The 18,062-nt window shown below is 37.9% G+C and overlaps 1 protein-coding gene across 1 annotated transcript in view; it reads left to right on the top strand.

Moving 5' to 3' along the window:
• Positions 1-13,405, top strand: part of rnmt (RNA (guanine-7-) methyltransferase) — a 28,081-nt gene extending 14,676 nt beyond the window's left edge. Inside the window, exons 9-11 of the mRNA XM_056480364.1 lie at positions 10,065-10,166; positions 10,270-10,303; positions 12,625-13,405. Of these exons, the coding sequence (XP_056336339.1) occupies positions 10,065-10,166; positions 10,270-10,303; positions 12,625-12,662 (174 nt within the window). The 3' untranslated portion in view covers positions 12,663-13,405. The remainder of the gene's footprint in view (positions 1-10,064; positions 10,167-10,269; positions 10,304-12,624) is intronic.
• Positions 13,406-18,062: the final 4,657 nt, after the last annotated feature.

Genomic DNA, 18,062 nt, shown 5'->3' with positions numbered 1-18,062 from the left:
ATGCAACACAGTCATTAAATAGAATTACACAAACATGTCCAAATGTATAGCTAAAGTGTGTGCATCTTCCCTTTTTATTTTCTTACTATAGCATGTTAAATATGTTGCATGTAAGTTTTCAACTCTAGTACTAAGGCATAAAAATACCAAATATATTTGAAGATGTATTTTTTTAAAGGGGTGGTCCAGAATGTAATTTTAAGGCTTGGTTGTGTTTATAAAATGCAAAGCAATGTGTGCTCATGTTTCACTTGAAGGAAATCACGTTATTTTTAAAAAATAAATCTTACTTTGATTATATACAGCTACTTAGCTAACATGAAAACGACTGATATATTTCCTAGTTCCTCCGAAAGGCCCGCCCTCAAGTGACTCTGATTGGTCATGTGTCATAATGTGCTGTGATTCGTGGATCGGCTCCACGTCATGCCCGTACAAGCACACGTTTTTGTGCTGTGTAAACAGTCAGCCAACCTTATGCCCGCTCTCTAAAATAACATATGACAAGTGTCTGTAATGAGTGAAAATGGGGTGCAGCACCTTTAAGATAGATCGCCTTTGTGTGTGCGTGTCTGTGTGTGTGTCAAGAGTCTGTAGATGCGTGTAAAGAGAAGCGCATGTGCGTGGGTCCGATGTTTATTATGCTCTGATTAAGTTATTTTATTACAGTATTATTTTACAGTGACACTGCTGACAGAAGAATAAAGCACTAGATGTGGGATGCGACCTGTGAGCCTTGTTTGATTTTTCTGCTGCTACATGAGTTTTGCTGCTACATGAGAGACATGCTTTACATGAGGCCTTTCACATATATTCGGAATATGCATGTGTAAGAAATATGAATCGTTCACATATCTTTTGCGAGTTCATTATACGAGATGTAGAACGAGGGAATCTGCCTATAGAGAAACGCTGCACAGTCGCACATGCATAGAGAGACGCCGCACGTGCTGGTCAAGAGTGTGTGTGTGTTTACAGTGGTTTGACTGATAAATATGAATTTGTTGCTAAATCATTAGCGGTGCCAGCATTTCCCATTGTGTACATCTTTGCTACAACATACCGTTAACGCTAGACACTGTACATGTCATGAAAAATTTTAACAAATAAAAACATTTACAGGTTGCTTCTGCCTGTTTGAGCTGCTCCATCTTTGAGGAGATTTTAACCGAATTCAGCACTGAACTGGGAGAGATTCTGGAAGCTGTGTTTTGTCAAATCATGCTTGCTCCGTATTTTATAATTCTCTGGAACATAATTAATATTGAACTGTAAGCACTTCTGTCTTTGTGTCGTGTCCTTTGGAAGCCCAAATACAGAAACAGAAGATGCTCTTTGGAAATAGCAGCCTTTGGACGGAATTTTAGCTCTCTCTGCTGTAACATTACAGCGCCCCTGGCCACGCCCCTTAGCTGCACAATGTGTGTGCGCGGTAAAAGTATGTTTGTGGTCTCACAAGGCCCGTAAGTATGTTTTTGTAGTTCCCAAAATTCGTTCATTGTAGGCTTTGCTAAGCTATCGCTGTAAAAACCAAGGTCTCCCTTTGCATTGAACTTTGAGCATTTTACATTCAGAGATGCTGTTTATGTTCACACAGCTACATTACACATCAACTAAAGCTTAAAATATGATATCGTAGTGGACCACCCCTTTAAAAACCTGCATCGTTAACATACTTGTTTGACAATGGCTTTTATACATTTTATAAACAGCTTTTATACAAGTACACAAACTGGCAGTATTCTAGTGGTTTAAAACATATCTCCTTTAAATTCTGTTGGTCTCAGTTATTTAAATATTGTTGATTAAAGGAATTTGGCCTGAAAAAAAATTGTTTACTTTAGTCCATGGTTCTATTATTTGATTTCTAGCAGGTTGAAAACCACTGCGTTATACTGTGTGTGTGTGTGTGTGTGTGTGTGTGTGCGTGTGTGTGTGTGCGTGTGTGCGTGTGTGCGTGCGTGCGTGCGTGTGTGCGTGTGTGCGTGCGTGCGCGTGTGCGCGTGCGCGTGCGCGCGTGCGTGTGCGCGTGTGCGTGTGTATGTATGTATGTATGTGTATATATATATATATATATATATATATATATATATATATATATATATATATATAATATATATATATATATATATATATATATATATATATATATATATATATATATATATATATATATATATATATATATATATATGGTGGCGCAGTAGGTAGTGCTGTCGCCTCACAGCAAGAAGGTCGCTGGTGCGAGCCTCGGCTCAGTTGGCGTTTCTGTGTGCATGTTCTCCTTGCGTTCGCGTGGGTTTCATCCGGGTGCTCCGGTTTTTAACTTGTTTTTGATTGATTAGTTTTATCCAAGTAATCTTTTTCGTGACTGACATTTTCAGCCAGATTCTCAATCAAGTACAGTACATAACTGCACATTAACACAAATTTAGCACATTTAACTCCCTCAAAGCCTGTTTCCCTGTGAGAAATCCTTCACACAATCAGGTGTAATCCCATTAACGTGCTAGTGGAAAGTGAACTGGCTTAGAGATTTTTTTTTTTTTTTTTCTCACTCCAGACGATTGTGGTTTGATTTCATCCTAGGCTTTTACAACTTCCTTTCCCTTCCATTTCTGCACACTCATTAACACACACAGCACTGTCAAATCATAATTTGAATACTTCAGGCACGCAGTTGTTGGCCTTGCAGTTGATGAATCGGCTATCATCTAGAACTAACTTTCAGATAGAAGAGGATTAATCATTATCATATTAAAATTGAACTGTTTGCTTTTTTTTTTTCCCCCCTCTCTCTCATTGCTATTTATCAGGCTATCAGTGTGTTCCACTGTTATTCCACAGATTTTGTTATCTCTAATCAAAAACAGTAAATTTGCTTCCGTTCTGGAATGGCATTCTTTCTCTAGTGACAGTTTGACAGATTGGCTTTAAACTACTCCCCTCCAACTATTAGCTTGCTGCAAGCAAGAGAAGGGCTAAAATTAAACATTACTTCAGTTGGAAATGCCACAATACTGTAGAAATTTCTGCTGTGCACAGACTTTAACAAAGAATTAAGAATCTTAGAATTAACCTCTAATGAACCAAAACCTTGAACTACTGAATATTATTTATCATCTACTAACTAGGACACCGGTCTGGGCTAATTAGATGGTAAGCAAGCCATCCGTTAGTGTAAACAATGTATTAGATGCAAAAGAGCTGGGCAGAAATCAAGACAAGGCCCAAATTTTTATTGGGAATGTGACTGTGTTGGAATGTTCCTGAAATGACCAGCGTTGCTCCCTGTTAGCAGCCAGCCTAAGGCTGATTTATACTTCTGCGTCAAGTGATCGGCGTGACTCATGGCGCAAGCCTTGAGCGTAGTCGTGCATTTATACTTCTGCATGAGGTTAGTGTTGCTCCGCAATAACACTTCCGAAATGCTAGCTGGTTATAGGTTTTTTGTTCCTCTGTGTCGAGTTTCTTCATGGATGTTTTGTTTTTTCTGAACACTACAAGTTGCTAAAACACGCTCATTCAGTGACAGGAACCAGTGGACGTGCAACAACTTTAATTATAAGGTAAACACAAAACAAAAGTTTCCATCTGGCGCTCCTTCACAAGACTCGACACTTGTAAACAATCACTAGTTTTTGCAGTGTGTTCCACGTTTGCTCTAGTTGGACTCACACCTGTGCCAGTTTGCTTTGACTGCATTGAGAGAGATTCCCCTCACTACAAGTTTAATTAATGTCAATGCACAAGAATAACAATGAAAAGTCAAGATGGCACAGACGAAAGGCTGTTATAATTTTGCGTCATACCTGAACCTTCTAGTATGCAAATATTTTCATAACTTGAGCTGCCTGGAAAGAAGAAAGTGTATTAGCATGATTGGTATGCAGTATGGCAAGCAAGGAAAGCTTTATTTATCTGCGGTGTTTTGTCTTCCCCTTTTGAATGTAGATTTTAGGCTTTTGCTATAATGATACATTCAGAATGCTCATGCACATTTTTTTTTTGGTGTTTTCAAGCACAGTTATTTTGGCCAAGCTGACCTGAGGGAGACAACACAGTTTGTTTTGTTTTTATTTTGTTTTGCTGTAGCTAGTTCTTGACGATGGTTTGGTATTTCTGGTCTTTACCCCAGTTTATCTGACAATTGGCATGGTACATGGTGATGTTTGATGCCACTGCTTGGCCATTGAAATCCATTCCATAGAGCTCCTTCCATGCTGTTTTTGTACGGGTATTAATGCTAATGGAAATTTGGAATGCTTCATTTGAAACATGTCTTTCAGCTGCCCCCATCTCATTCTCTGCTTGACGCAAGTAAAATTATAGCTTGTTCACGGGGATGTAGAAGTCATACATTTTCATCAAGTAACACTTGGCCAATCTGCGTTAATAGTAGCAGCTTTTCAGTCTGCATGCCGGCATGCATCTATCCTCAATCTCCTCTGAAGTGTCCCTCAAAGAGCACGTTCTCCTCAATAAAGCCTCAAACAAGCACACCAATCCAGTTTTCACGCTTTAGGAAATTAAGGTAGAAACTCCCCCAAGAATAGCATAACATGAGCAGACATGGCAACGCAGATGCAAAATGACAATCAAATGTCCAAGCCACAAATAAAAAGCAGAAAATGTAATTACAGTAGTCAAGTTGATTAAATTCTTTCATTTGAAGTTGTCCTGGAAGCAAAACAATACCTGTTCTTGTTTTTGGACCACTTTAATACACCTTTTTGACCCCCTTTAAATGTTGAATGCTGTTTAAAATAAAGTCTCAGTATTATTTCTGTAGATGTTACGCATGTTTAGGTAGATAAATTATCAATAAAACTGTAGTAAATACTAATGATTAACAAATCCCAGAATTACCATCATACTCTCTCTTTAAAAGTATAGTATTTTGTAGGCTTCCTTAAGGGTGCTGTAAGTTTGACTCTTCTAAAGCATAAAAATACCAGGACATCATTTGAAGCATTTTTGATGCCAGGACATCTGTCTGGTTCTTTTACCTGCCCAATACCACTTTAGCCAATTATATTTTAGCACCTGGGTTGCCTTGGTGGAAAACCGCATATTTCATTCATTCTTTTAGAAAGGCTCTCAAAGCATGTGTTTGCGACTGAAATGCGACCTCTGGTGGACAGTAGCAGACTCCGAAATGAGACACAGATTCAGAGCTCCACATGAGGTTAATAATTCACAAATAATATAATTATTATGAACATAAACATTAGGTGAGCATGTTACATTGTAACCCCATATCCTAACAACACGCTACGTGACTAGATTTGCAGTGATAATTAATTTGGTTGTTTACAGCAGACGCAATGCAGCAGAAATTTAAAGGGCACCTAGGTTAGCCCTTTTTTCAGATTTAATATAAGTCTTTTGTGTCCCCAGAATGTGTCTAAAGTTTGAGCTCAAAACAACCATCAGAGTATTTGTTATAGCTGTCTGAATTGTCTGTATAATAGGCTGTAAAACTTGGTTGCTGTTTTTTTTTGTACTGGGCCTTTAAGGCTAGTCATCCCCACCCACCGTTCATACGTGCCTGTCAGCAACATGCCTCAGTCGCCGCCCTCTCACGTCGTTTGTGAGAAATACTACAGTAAGAACTTTACCAATCAGTATTTGATGCGGTTTTTGTGAGTTGCAACCATGAGTCACACAAAGTCGTTACAAAATTCACGCGCACACACAGCAAGGACACGCACTCTGTTTGCACGCATATGTGACCGGATACAGGTTAATCCTCACTGCTGTATGGATATCTGTTATGTTAATATACAAAATAAACCTGATTTAATGTCCACAAACCGGGATTGAAGCGTCTTCCTTTATAATTGTTCTGACACGCGGCTGTGCTGATGAAGTAAAGCTAAGCTAAATCGCTGTAATTCATTACACACATGCTCTGTTTTAAAACGTTTTAAACTTGTAAAACTCACTCTTGATCACGTTTGATGATGATTGATGATCCTAGCAAACTGAACAGACCTTTTATTGCTGGTTGTATTGCGCTCATCCTGTCTTGTTGATATGATTATACACGTGACTACCGGGACATGTTAATACCCACAGCTGTCAATCAATTCTGTGGGCGGGGGCACCACACTCCTACGTCAAGTTGCGGTCAGTCTGAAAACTGCTCCAATTGGTCCACCGTTTTTATGTTGTTAAATTTGAAAAAAAAAAAAAAGGACTGGGTGTGTTTATCACCCCAATATGACTGTCTATACACTACATCTACACACGTCTGTCCAAACAGCTTTAAAAGTAGATTTTTCACCATTGGTGCCCTTTAAATACAGCCATTCAGAAGCACAGAATAAGCACTCACTCCCGAAGTGGTAAGGTTTATAATCTGATTAATACATATTAAACCTCTTTAACATTATTAAATGTAGATGCTGAATGACTAATATGTGTTGGTTTGCATTATATTTCAGTTCTAAAGTTCAATTTCAAACAGTTTATTTTGTTTTTGACGTGAACTATCTGCTCCTGTTTTCAGTAGTATTGCAATAAATGTCATGTAAAATGGCATTCAAACTTGCACTGTTAGCATTTAACACAGAATAAAGCATGTGAGGTATACCTGAGGTGATTGTCAGTTTTCTGTTCAGCTGCAAGAAAAAGAAGCTGTTTCTAATAAATCAGTTCGAGGAGTTGGTTAGAACAAAAACTCTAAATATGGAAAATATTCCTTCTATCGCGTGCCGTTGCTTTTATATAGAACATGACTTAAATCAACTTTTATGCTCGATCGTCAGACTCGCTTTCCCTAATCTGGCAACCTGCACTTGCGTTTGTTTTGATCCAGGAATGTAATACGTAGTTCAACCACTGGGTGTCAAACTTGCGTGTTGCACCTTAAAAAAAAAAAAAACTAAACAAACATTACTGTTTAAAAGTTTGCAACTTAATATTAACGTTTTGAAAAGTCTTTTGTTCTAACTTTGTAGACCTATTTGCATATTTTTAAAGGACATCTATTCCTGTAGTGGCAATGTTTAATTTTTAGTGTAATAATCTGCTGAGATGTCACGGTGTGGAGATACCTCATATATAATTTGTGTGCTTCAGGGATCTGCAATCATTATGTGGGTGTTCACTTTTTATATTCGCTTTCAAAGTCGTGATCATGCAGACTACATTGTGCACGTAAACCTCCACTATGATCTGATTAGTCATGTCCTTACTCTTGTCACATGAGCAGAGAAATTGAATTTAATGTTTTTACAGTATGGGGACAGGTGCTGAAAGAGCAGAGCAGAAGGTCACGGTTCTGGACTCCCAGTTTAGAATTTAAGTGTCCACTGCCATGCTAGGCTAGTTATGTAATCAGTCTATGCCTGAACGTTGTGTAACACTGACGTACAGCAAGCAATTTTTTAGTTCCACATGATCCTTTAGAATTTATTGTAATATGCTTATTTGCTGCTTAAGAAACCTTATAATCGTGGAAGCAGTTGAACATTGGTGCTTATTTTTTAGTTTAAACATTGATGCAAGATTCTCTGAATACAAAGTATAAAAAGGCAAAAGAATGTGCAAAACACCTTATGAAGCATTATAAAAGTCTTTCCAGTCATTACTAATTAATCTAATGCATCCTAATTTACTCCTCCATTTGTTCCATTCTCCCATCAGCAATTTCTCATACATTAAAGGGATAGCTCACCCCCCTCAAAAAAAAAAATTCTCACCGTTTTCTGAAACTTGGGTGAATTTTTTTGTTCATCTGCTGAACAAAACAACATATGGGGTATATGGGGGGTATATGGATTTATTGCGTTTTGTGCTCCTACTTTGTATGTCAAAGGCTGCTTTTTTCCCCCTACTGGCTTCAGAATATCTCAACAGAAGAAAGAATTTTACTAACGTTTAGAACAGAGTTCCCAAACTTTTCAGCCCACGACCACTGAAATAACATTGCCAGTGACTCGCGTCCCCCACATTCCTTAGAGGTGTGGTTATAAATATACAAATATTGCACACACAACATTAGGCCTATATAAACATGAGCATATTGATAACACTACCACATTTAGTACACTACCACAGATCCACAGGCAGATTTGTGATGGACTGGCCGACGTTTGGCTGCTCTTAGCTGGGGAGGTGTGCTCAAGAGCTCCCACTGACTGCCTGAAGCTCAGACGTGAGAATACGCTGAAGAGGCTTTCAGCGCATGCCAGAGTGCATGTATGGTCATGTGATGTTTCAGTGGTGTAGTGTGGATGAAGAGCTTTTCAGAAATGTTAAATGAAATGCTAGTGTGGACGTGGATCATTTTCATTCTAAAACGATTTAAAATGAAAAGGTATTAGTGTTAACAAGGCCTGAAATTGATTTGACTTTTGGAAATCTCAAGCGAGATTTCTGGGTGAGATACAGTTAGGTCCATAAATATCTGGACAACGGCACAATTCTGACATTTTTGGCTCTGTACACCAACACAATGGATTTGAAATGAAACAAACAAAATGTGCTTTAACTGCAGACTGTCAGCTTTCATTTGGTATTTACATCCAAATCAGGTGAATGGTGTAGGAATTACTACCATTTGCATATGTGCCTCCCACTTGTTAAGGGACCAAAAGGTAATGGGACGGAATAATCATAAATCAAACTTTAATTTTTTTAGTACTTATTTGCAAATCCTTTGCAGTCAATTACAGCCTGAAGTCTGATACGCTTAGACATCACCAGACGCTGGGTTTCATCCCTGGTGGTGCTCTGCCAGGCCTCTACTGCAACTGTCTTCAGTTTCTGCTTGTTCTTGGGGCATTTTCCCTTCAGTTTCGTCTTTAGTGAAATGCATACTCAGTCAGATCCAGGTCAGGTGAATGACCTGGTCATTGCATAACATTCCACTTCTTTCCCTTTCGTCCAATGATTTCTGAAGCATTTGAAGCATGACTTAATATGAGCAGAAAATATTGCCTAAAACACTTAAGAATTCATCATGCTGCTTTTGTCAGCAGTCACATCATCAAAAAATACAAGAGAACCAGTTCTATTGGCAGCCAAACATGTCCATGCCATGACACTGCCATCACTTTGCTTCACTGCTTAGGATTATGAGCAGTTCCTTTCAGCTCTTTGGATCTCATCTTAAGAGTTGACCGGAACAGATTCCAAATGCAAATAGCACACTTGAAATGAACCCTGGACCTTTTATCTGCTCATTGTAATTGGGGTAATGAAGGAATAACACACACCTGGCCATGGAACAGCTTCATGAACAGCAATTACGTTTGGACCATTAACAAGTGGGAGGCACATATGCAAACTGTTGTAATTTCTATAGCGTTCACCTGATTTGGGATAAATACACTCAAATTAAAGCTGACAGTCTTCAGTTAAAGCACATCTTGTTTTTCATTTCAAATCCATTGTGTTGGTGTATAGAGCCAAAAATGTTAGAATTGTGTCGATGTCCCAATATTTATGTACCTAACTGTATCCCTTTAAGGTCTGAGGAATTACTGATTGGAGAATAACTGTGATTTTAAAATAACAATGTTTAGTAATTTTATTAAAGTTTTATATAAAATTAAACTAGTATAATATATTATAATAGCCCTACAGGCACAATAAAAACAATATGTAGCAATGCTGATTAGAGCATTCAGATTAGTCAATGCTATCTGTATCTGCAGATGCAGCCTCCAGGAATCATGATCCGCCCTAAATTTCCTGATCGAAGCTAATGTAATTCAGCACAGAAACCCTAGCTGTCATATAGTAAAATGATCTGGCACATCTCACCTACCATTCCCAAAATGTATGGCCAATCTCAGCACCAGAACACCATAGAGCAACCTGTCTCAGGGTGTCACCATAGCAACTATGTATGGATGGACGCCCTAGCAAGAATATAGCATGATAAACGAGACTTGTCTTTGCACAAGAATATCATGCAGATCTTCCAGAACCCCCTCGTCTGGTGCCATGTTTTATCTCTGTTATCTGTAGATAATGATGTCTGTTGATCTGTGCCATCGCCTTATCTTTACTTTGCCAGATTCAAACAGTTTTGTGTCTCGTTGTCATAGCAATACCCTCCGGATGAGAGGGGCCAACTGTCATCCAGCGGTCCGGGGGAGTACGACCATGCCAAGAGAAAAGCTGCAGATCCTGCTGTTAGACGTCCACTGGTGAGCCATAATATCTTTTCCTTTTGCAGCAAGGATTTATTTTTTCCCCTGTCTTTCTTTCTTTGCAATAATCGTGTTCTGATGGTTTGCTTTTTCTCCACAGGGAACATTGAGCAAGTCTGAGTGGGAGGCTACAAGTACGTGGTGATGTTGTTCCTGTCTAAATCGATGTCGTCTTTTGATGAAGAATGATGTTTAAAGTTAATTAAACCGCGCCAATGTTTTCTCCAAGGCTTCTCTGAATTTACAAAACATCACTGAAAACTTAATATGCGCCGTAATGATTCAGTGACTTTCATAAAAAGTCACGGTTCAGCTGTTTGATATTCACGTTCCTAAGCGAATATAACATACACGAGGGCTCATTTGTACTGAAAGCTCCGGTCGCACGCAAGCCAAGAAATTAAAGAGCCCAGCTGTGAAAAACCCTTTCTTCTTTAGATCAAGTAGTCGCTATTTGGAAGTACAGCATGTGGGTTGGTCATTAGAGGAGAATTATTAAATCTGAAATGCTTGCTTGCATCTGCAATAGCCCCACTATGAATGTGGTTCGCATTTAGTGCCATGGTGCGTACATGGTATTCAAAGGTTAGAAAAAAAATACTTGTCTGCAGGAAGGAGGCATCAAAGGCACAGTATGAAGGATTGAACTAGGTATTGCAGTTCAAATTCAAAACTATGGCAAGGTTTTTTTTTTTTACCTGCCCTCGCTAATGACTCCATACATATATACTCTAACATGAGCGAGTTGGCTAGATTACCGAGCATACACCATGTGCTAACTACACGTGATGAAAGGAATATTTTCTGTTAAAAGTAAGGGTGGGAATCTTCAGCGACGTCACGATCTGATTTGATTTCAAAACTTGTGAAATGGAGGAAGAAACCGATCCATGAACTGTGTACAGTAAAGCTCCTGTCAAGCTTTGACAAAGTCCCACACATCAGTCATAATTTCTGATCCTTCATTTAACAAACGGCCGATGAATCCCCATTGTAAGAGTGTAGATTGCTGAAGCACTCGTCAGAAAAATGACAGGAACAAGGCTGGGGCTATAATGCTGAGGTATTTTTGCAAAAATAAACTTCAACCACTGACTCTTCACAGCCTCATCTTTGGGTTGGGAAAATAACACTAACTTCCCCTCGCACTTTACAACACAGCGTCTACGAAACTTGATTCAACTGTGATCTGCTACAGTGTTTGTGGGCGGGGGTTTAAATATTTTCAGGTCTGTGCGTGCAACAAATGGGCGGGGCTTGAGTTCCGTATCGACGTCACGCCGACATGGCAAAAGATTTGTTACCGCGGTGATTCATTCGAACAATAATAATAATACATTTTATTTGTATAGCACTTTTCCTGCATGCATGCAACTCAAAATGCTTCACAAACAAGCATTAAAATAAACCACATAAAATGTATAGACAAATAAAGCATAATAAACAACAAATATATATGCATATATCCACACAATAACACACACAGTAGTCTTCACATATGCATCCATACATGCATACATACATACACAATATACATAATATACATACACTTCACAAATTATTGTATTCATACGCAATTTTAAAAAGATGCGTCTTAACACGTTTTTTAAAAACACGAATGCTGGGGGATTCTTTCACTTCATTTAGGAGACAAATTCACAAAAAAAGAGACAAAAAACTTTTATAGATAAATTAATAGTTTTAAACAAGGTGTACTTTTTATTTAAGCCTTAGCTGGATATTTCACTTCACCTAGAGCTGTGTTGCACACTGCATACACTGAAAAATGTGTTGCATGCAGAACTGTTGCAAACAATTTATTTGTGTTGAATTTAAACAAACAAATTAAATTTAATAATGTTCAACTTAATTTGTTTGTTTAAATTCAGCCGAAATAAATTTACAACCACTTAACGTAAAAAAAATTGAGTAAATCCAAGGAATCCTCTTTGAATCATTTTTTTCAGTTCAAAAACCCATAATAGGGGCTCTTTAAAAAGAACATTGTAAACCTTTTTTTAATTATTATTATTTTATTTAAACATGCAATCTGACTCTTATTATCTCTGATTTTCTTTTGTTTTACCTGAGAGTGAAATAATATGAGTCCTGTACCTCACTCGGGACATGCTATAGTGCTTCCTCCACCCTAATATACCTAAAAGACAGATTGCTGTAAAAAGTCGTCAGCGGTGAAGCATTTTCTTTTAATTGACAAATGATCTCCTCTGTGGCAGAGAAAGGGTTAGACGATATTTTTAATAACCAGTTTATTTTGCAATGATGAGTAAATAATATTTTACTAGTTATTTTGCAAGAAACAATCATTCTGAAAAGCGCTATATAAATAAAATTGAATTGAATGGAAATAAACTAAATATATATTTTTAAATAAGCTGAATATTAGTGTTCTTTTACCATTGACCAACAATTCTCCCTTCTCTTCTGATTTTAGGCATATACCTGGTGTATGTGTTTGAGAAAATGTCATGAGTTGGAGGGATTGACCATTGAGCTGTCGCATCTGGATGAGTGAGCTTCACAGATGTGGAATCTCATTGTCATTCATTCGCTTTCCAAAGGCCTGCTGAGCACGTCTGCTTCACAAACCGTCAGATATTTTTATACAGCCAGAGCTTTTCTTCGTGAGTGTGTATGTACGTGTGTTGGGAGACTTTGTGAGGTGTACGCAATGCTCATGAGCAATACTCTGTCTGATACTGTATATCTGTCTATCTGTAACCTTTGTTTCCCATTACTTTTTTGTCCTCAGGTCGAGCAATATAATAACCCAATAGAGCTTCATACGGTCCCATTGGGGTTTATTTTGATTGTGGTCCACCTTTCCTTTAGGCTTCACTGAACTCTGTCTTGGTTTCTTTTCTTTATTTTGCAGGGTTGTTGACTAAAGCTCTGCCTGTTTGTCAGAAATACTGTGTTCACCCATTTGGTGTTAATTGGTATTGTGTTTAATGTGTGTGACCGGGATTATTTGGCCAGGGAGGAAGTTTATCCCCAATGTAGGACATAGATTTTCAACTTGAATCTATAGAAGTTGATAAATCTGTAAGATTTCATTTATTTAGTAGTGACCTAGTGTGTTTCTCTACACAACGTTGTCTATTGATTATCATGAAATATGTGTATTTCAGTCTTTACTCTTCTGATTTGACTTGGTAGAGCAGTGTCAGGGAATGAAACCTGTTTTATGAATATTAAACCATGAATTGACATCAGTTGTTGGCCTGTGTTCTGTCTTTACTGTTGAAGCGTACACGGTGCCGAATGACTAAAAAGTTATCAGTATTGATGGTAAAAAAACTGTACATTCTAGTCAAACCATTCTTCTGCAACCTTATATCAGTATTAATAGCTATAAATGTGGGAGAGCTTTGATATTATGTGATTGTATTGTATTGCAATATGGAACAGTTAAGTGTTGATGTTAAATCAAAAGTAATTCACAAATACTTGAAAATGAAATGATTTAATGACAATAATTCTGTATGGTTACAACTGAATTAGTTATAAAATAACTGTATAAAATGATCAAATATGGAATGATAAAGCATATGATATAAATTGTACCCAGCTTAAATGTTTAATTAAAGTTACCAGAGGTAGAAGGAGAGACAGGGGGAGGGAGAGAGAGACAAAGAGAGCAGGCCCAGAAGTTAGCCTGATTGCAGTAGAGTCAGAGAAGATAGACTCCAGAGGAGGAGAGGGCAGAGGAGGAAAGCAGACCAGGAAAGACAGGCCAGGAAAAGAAAAGAGGCAGAGCAGCGTTTTACCACCTATTTTGTATCTTTCTTGACCATGTGACTAAAGCCCAAATGCTGAGACATTCAAACTGACCAATCAACATGTGACCACATCGTAAAACCCCCAAAGTCCACATACCAGGCCCTGATCTTATCAGTATCTGCCTTTGGAGCCAGTATGGAACTTCTTGAGTCAAAAATACATGTTTTGTCATATAAACAAACGCATATAATAATTTAGCCTCTTACACTGGTAATAAATTATTATTCTCTTTTAAATATTTCCCAAGTTCTTTTTATCAGAGAGAAGAATTTTCTTAGCACATATTAACTATTCCAGCCAGTTGCTAGACTTTGGCAGCATTTTTGGCTATTTTCACCTAAAACGAACGACCCACAGAAATGTTCTGCTAGAAATTTCAACATATTATATATCAAAACCAATAACCAGCCATTTTATTCAATTTTCATGTATTCATGTTTTATCCTCGCTTGAATGCAGATATGCAACATTTTTTACAAAAAGTAGTTTTCTAAAAGTAGTGCATTATTAAGATGTGTAGTATTTGATACAGATGTGCGCGCACATACACAAGTGTGTATGTGTGCTCAGTGGGACAAGTTGTGATAATGAAGGGATTAAGCTAAAGGAACCATGTGAAATCTTATTTACACACAATCTGACTTTCATTGTCTATGATCATGTTTTTTTTGTCTCCTTAGAGTGAAATAGAAGTTTTGTACCTCACTCAAAACCGCTTCTATTAAATTCAGTTTTTATCCAGAATAACTAATTTTTTTTTTGTTAAAGCCTTATTCCAAAATGGATTAAATTTATTTATTTCCTCAATTCTACACACAATACCCCATAATGACAATGTGAAAAAAGTATTTTTGAAATTGTTGCAAATTGATAAAAAAAAATAAATAAATTTTGAAAAATCACATGTACATCAGTATTCACAGCCTTTGCCGTGAAGCTCAAAATTGAGAACATTTTCTGTAACCTTCCCCAGCCTTGTGCCTCGAGACATTCCTGTCTGTAGACCTCCGAGACAGGATTGTCTGAAGGCACAAGGCTGGGGATGGTTCATCTTCCAGCACACCCCCAAAATATCAATGGAGTGGCTTCTCAACAACTCTGAATGTCCTTGAGTGGCCCAGCCAGAGCCCAGATCTGAATCCTATTGAACATCTCTGGAGAGATCTGAAAATGGCTGTACACCGTCGCTTCTCATCCAACCTGATAGAGCTTGAGAGGTACTGCAAAGAGGAATGGGCAAAAATTCCCAAAGACAGGTGTGCCAAGCTTGTGGCATCATATTCAAAAAAACTTGAGGCTGTAATTGACGCCAAAGATGCATCAACAAAGTATTGAGCAAAGACTGTGAATACTTCTGTACATGTGATTTTTCAGATTTTTTTTTTTTAATAAATTTCCAACAATTTAAAAAAAAAACATCGCTCCCCGTCTCCTGACACCTCTCCTCACAGCAGAGCACTCTCACCTGAATTCTAATTGGACACACCTGCACCAGCAATCACTGATCCCCATAAAGCTACGGTCACACTGGGCTTTGCATGTGCGAAATTCTGTCGTACGGCGCTGCGAAAAGGGGCGGGATTAAACAAGATGATTAGACATTAAAAAAGCCAACGATTGCTCCATGTTTTAAATTTCTGTCCAGAGAGGTCCTGTTTTGATCCTCGATTGGTCTCACGCAGTCAAGTGATGCGATTTCGCAGGTCGGAGTTCACCAAGCTTGAACTTTGCACCGCAACGAACTGCGAAACTTAACACATGACCCTGCATTTCCCGTCTGACGCATTGGCGTGCGTATGAATGGAAGTCTATGGGAAGAAAAGCCCAGTGTGATCGCAGCTTCAAGCCTCCTCGATTCTAGTCAGTCAGTGGCTGGAACTGTTGTCAGATGGTTCACCTTACCTGCTCCCTGATTTGCCGCCTTCCGTGGATGATTCACTTCTCCTAAGGACGTTTCTCCTAAACCTGTGGATGCGCAAGCTATCATTAAGGGAAGTGACTTTATGCTGTATGCTTGAATGAAGGTCCTTGTTTACACTGTGAACAACATTCCATCTGCTCCTCTGCAAAGACTATCACTTACCTGCTTCTCCTGTTGATTAATCCACTGTGTGTTTGAATAAATTAATGAAAAGGGAACCATCCTTGCCTTCATTGTGTGACTATGACACTGTATCAAATGACATCAATACATATTTGCAATTATATCTAAAAAGTTAAGTTTAAACATTGCTGAAAAACAGGAGTGTCAAAATATAACAAGTCAGACTTCACTTTATTATCCCATTTAGGGAAACTAAAATTGCAGCAAGGTGCCATAGCACAAGCGACGTTCCATGGACACATTACCAGAAAAACGTACAATATTGGATAAAAAAAAAAATTAAACAAATGTAATAATCAAACTATTTATTATGACACAGCATTTTGATGCTATTTAGTGATTTTTAACTGCACTAATTTTGTTTTAGTTCAGATTGAAAAGCTTTATCTTTCACTTGATAGCTTCATTTGTGCATCTTCAAATGAATAGTCATTTTTTTTTCCGTGTTTACAACTATAACTGAGCCTTTAATTGTCATTTAAAAGAGATTTATAAAGCATAAAGAGTCCTCACTTAACTTGCATACAAATTAACTATTAGTAGATGCTTGAACAATAAGATGTATATAAATGTTCATTTGAATGTTTTATTAAACATTTAATTAATGATACTTTAGTAATGGAAAATAAAGTATGAAGGAACAATTAAGCACATTTTAAATCTGCTTGTAAGTCAAGAATAGAGCATTTGTATCTGCAGTTATAAACTGCTTATTAAAATTTGTAGAGTTAATGCTTAACAAATAATGAATTAACTATTTGCTAATGCTTAATAAATGATTGATTAGTGTGTTATTATAAAGTGTTACCAAAAAAAGGTTATGCACGCACTGTTAGCAATTTTATTAAGAACATGGTATTTAACCAACATGAGCTGTATTTTACTGTATGACAGTAATGCAGGATGTTACTGAATTTAAGTCGCGTTGTGAAATTTACAATATATTTCACAGTAAAAATATACATACAATTCTGTAAATGCATATGCAGCAAGATAAATGGTCCTGTAAATGTAAATACATTATTTTTTATGTAAAGAGTTCAGTGACTTGTGTGTAAACATCATACAACCATGTTTGGTTTGCAGAAAATGTGTGAAAGCCATTTAATTGAGTGGCAGTTCTTTGGCCTAAATAGCTTTTTAATGAGAGGTTAGAATGGCTCAAGCTGACAGGAAAACAACAGTAGCTAAAATAATAATGCATTGCAGTGACTGTCAGAACACAGTGGGATCAGCTCCTCTCAGGCTACAGTAGCAAACTAAGGCCAAACTGCACTAGCTCAGTGGCTCGTCCTGATTTTAGGACAACTAGCACTTGGCAATGTCAGGACGAGCAGCTTAGTGAAAGCGGCCAGCAGAAAAGCGCTTCCTGGTCTGATGCCTCTTTCTGTGATAACATGCAGATGGCAGGGTCAGAATGTGCTGTAAACAACATCACTGGATCCATCCTTTCAATGTCAACAGTTCTGATTCGTGTTGTTGGTGCATTGGCGTGAGCAATATTTAATTTGGCTCATATAAGGCCCTTAATAGTGGGCAGGGATGTTTAAAGGGAATTTTACAGGTAAATTCAAATCGAGACATACAGATGCTGACATAAATATGTATGTATTTACAAACATGAATGTGTGGGTTAGTGATGCGCGAATGGCAGTTATATCCGCGGGCGCTGCAGATAATCTGCGGGTCGGGTAATAAAAAAATACATTATGATTAATTGCGGGTCGGTTGCAGGGTGATTGTAGCAGGACATGGCAGTGGACCAGCGAAAAAACAGAGAGTGGGCTTTGCAGAATGGGAAGATATGAGGTGCCCAATAATAGGCTAATGGATGAAGTGCAAGAGTAGCCTAACAGTTACTGTTCAAAGTTTCAGTTATAGGAGTCATCAGAGGAAAATCTGCTATCGTTCTGGGAGAAATAAGATCGCTTATTTCCACGACTGCAGCGCCCTGCGAGGAGAATCTTCTTAATTTCTACAACATG

The sequence above is a fragment of the Danio aesculapii genome, chromosome 19, assembly GCF_903798145.1.
Source record: "Danio aesculapii chromosome 19, fDanAes4.1, whole genome shotgun sequence".
NCBI classification, from domain to species: domain Eukaryota; kingdom Metazoa; phylum Chordata; class Actinopteri; order Cypriniformes; family Danionidae; genus Danio; species Danio aesculapii.
The sequence above is the reverse complement of the archived record's forward strand: the minus strand, read 5'-3'. Positions and strand labels throughout refer to the sequence as shown.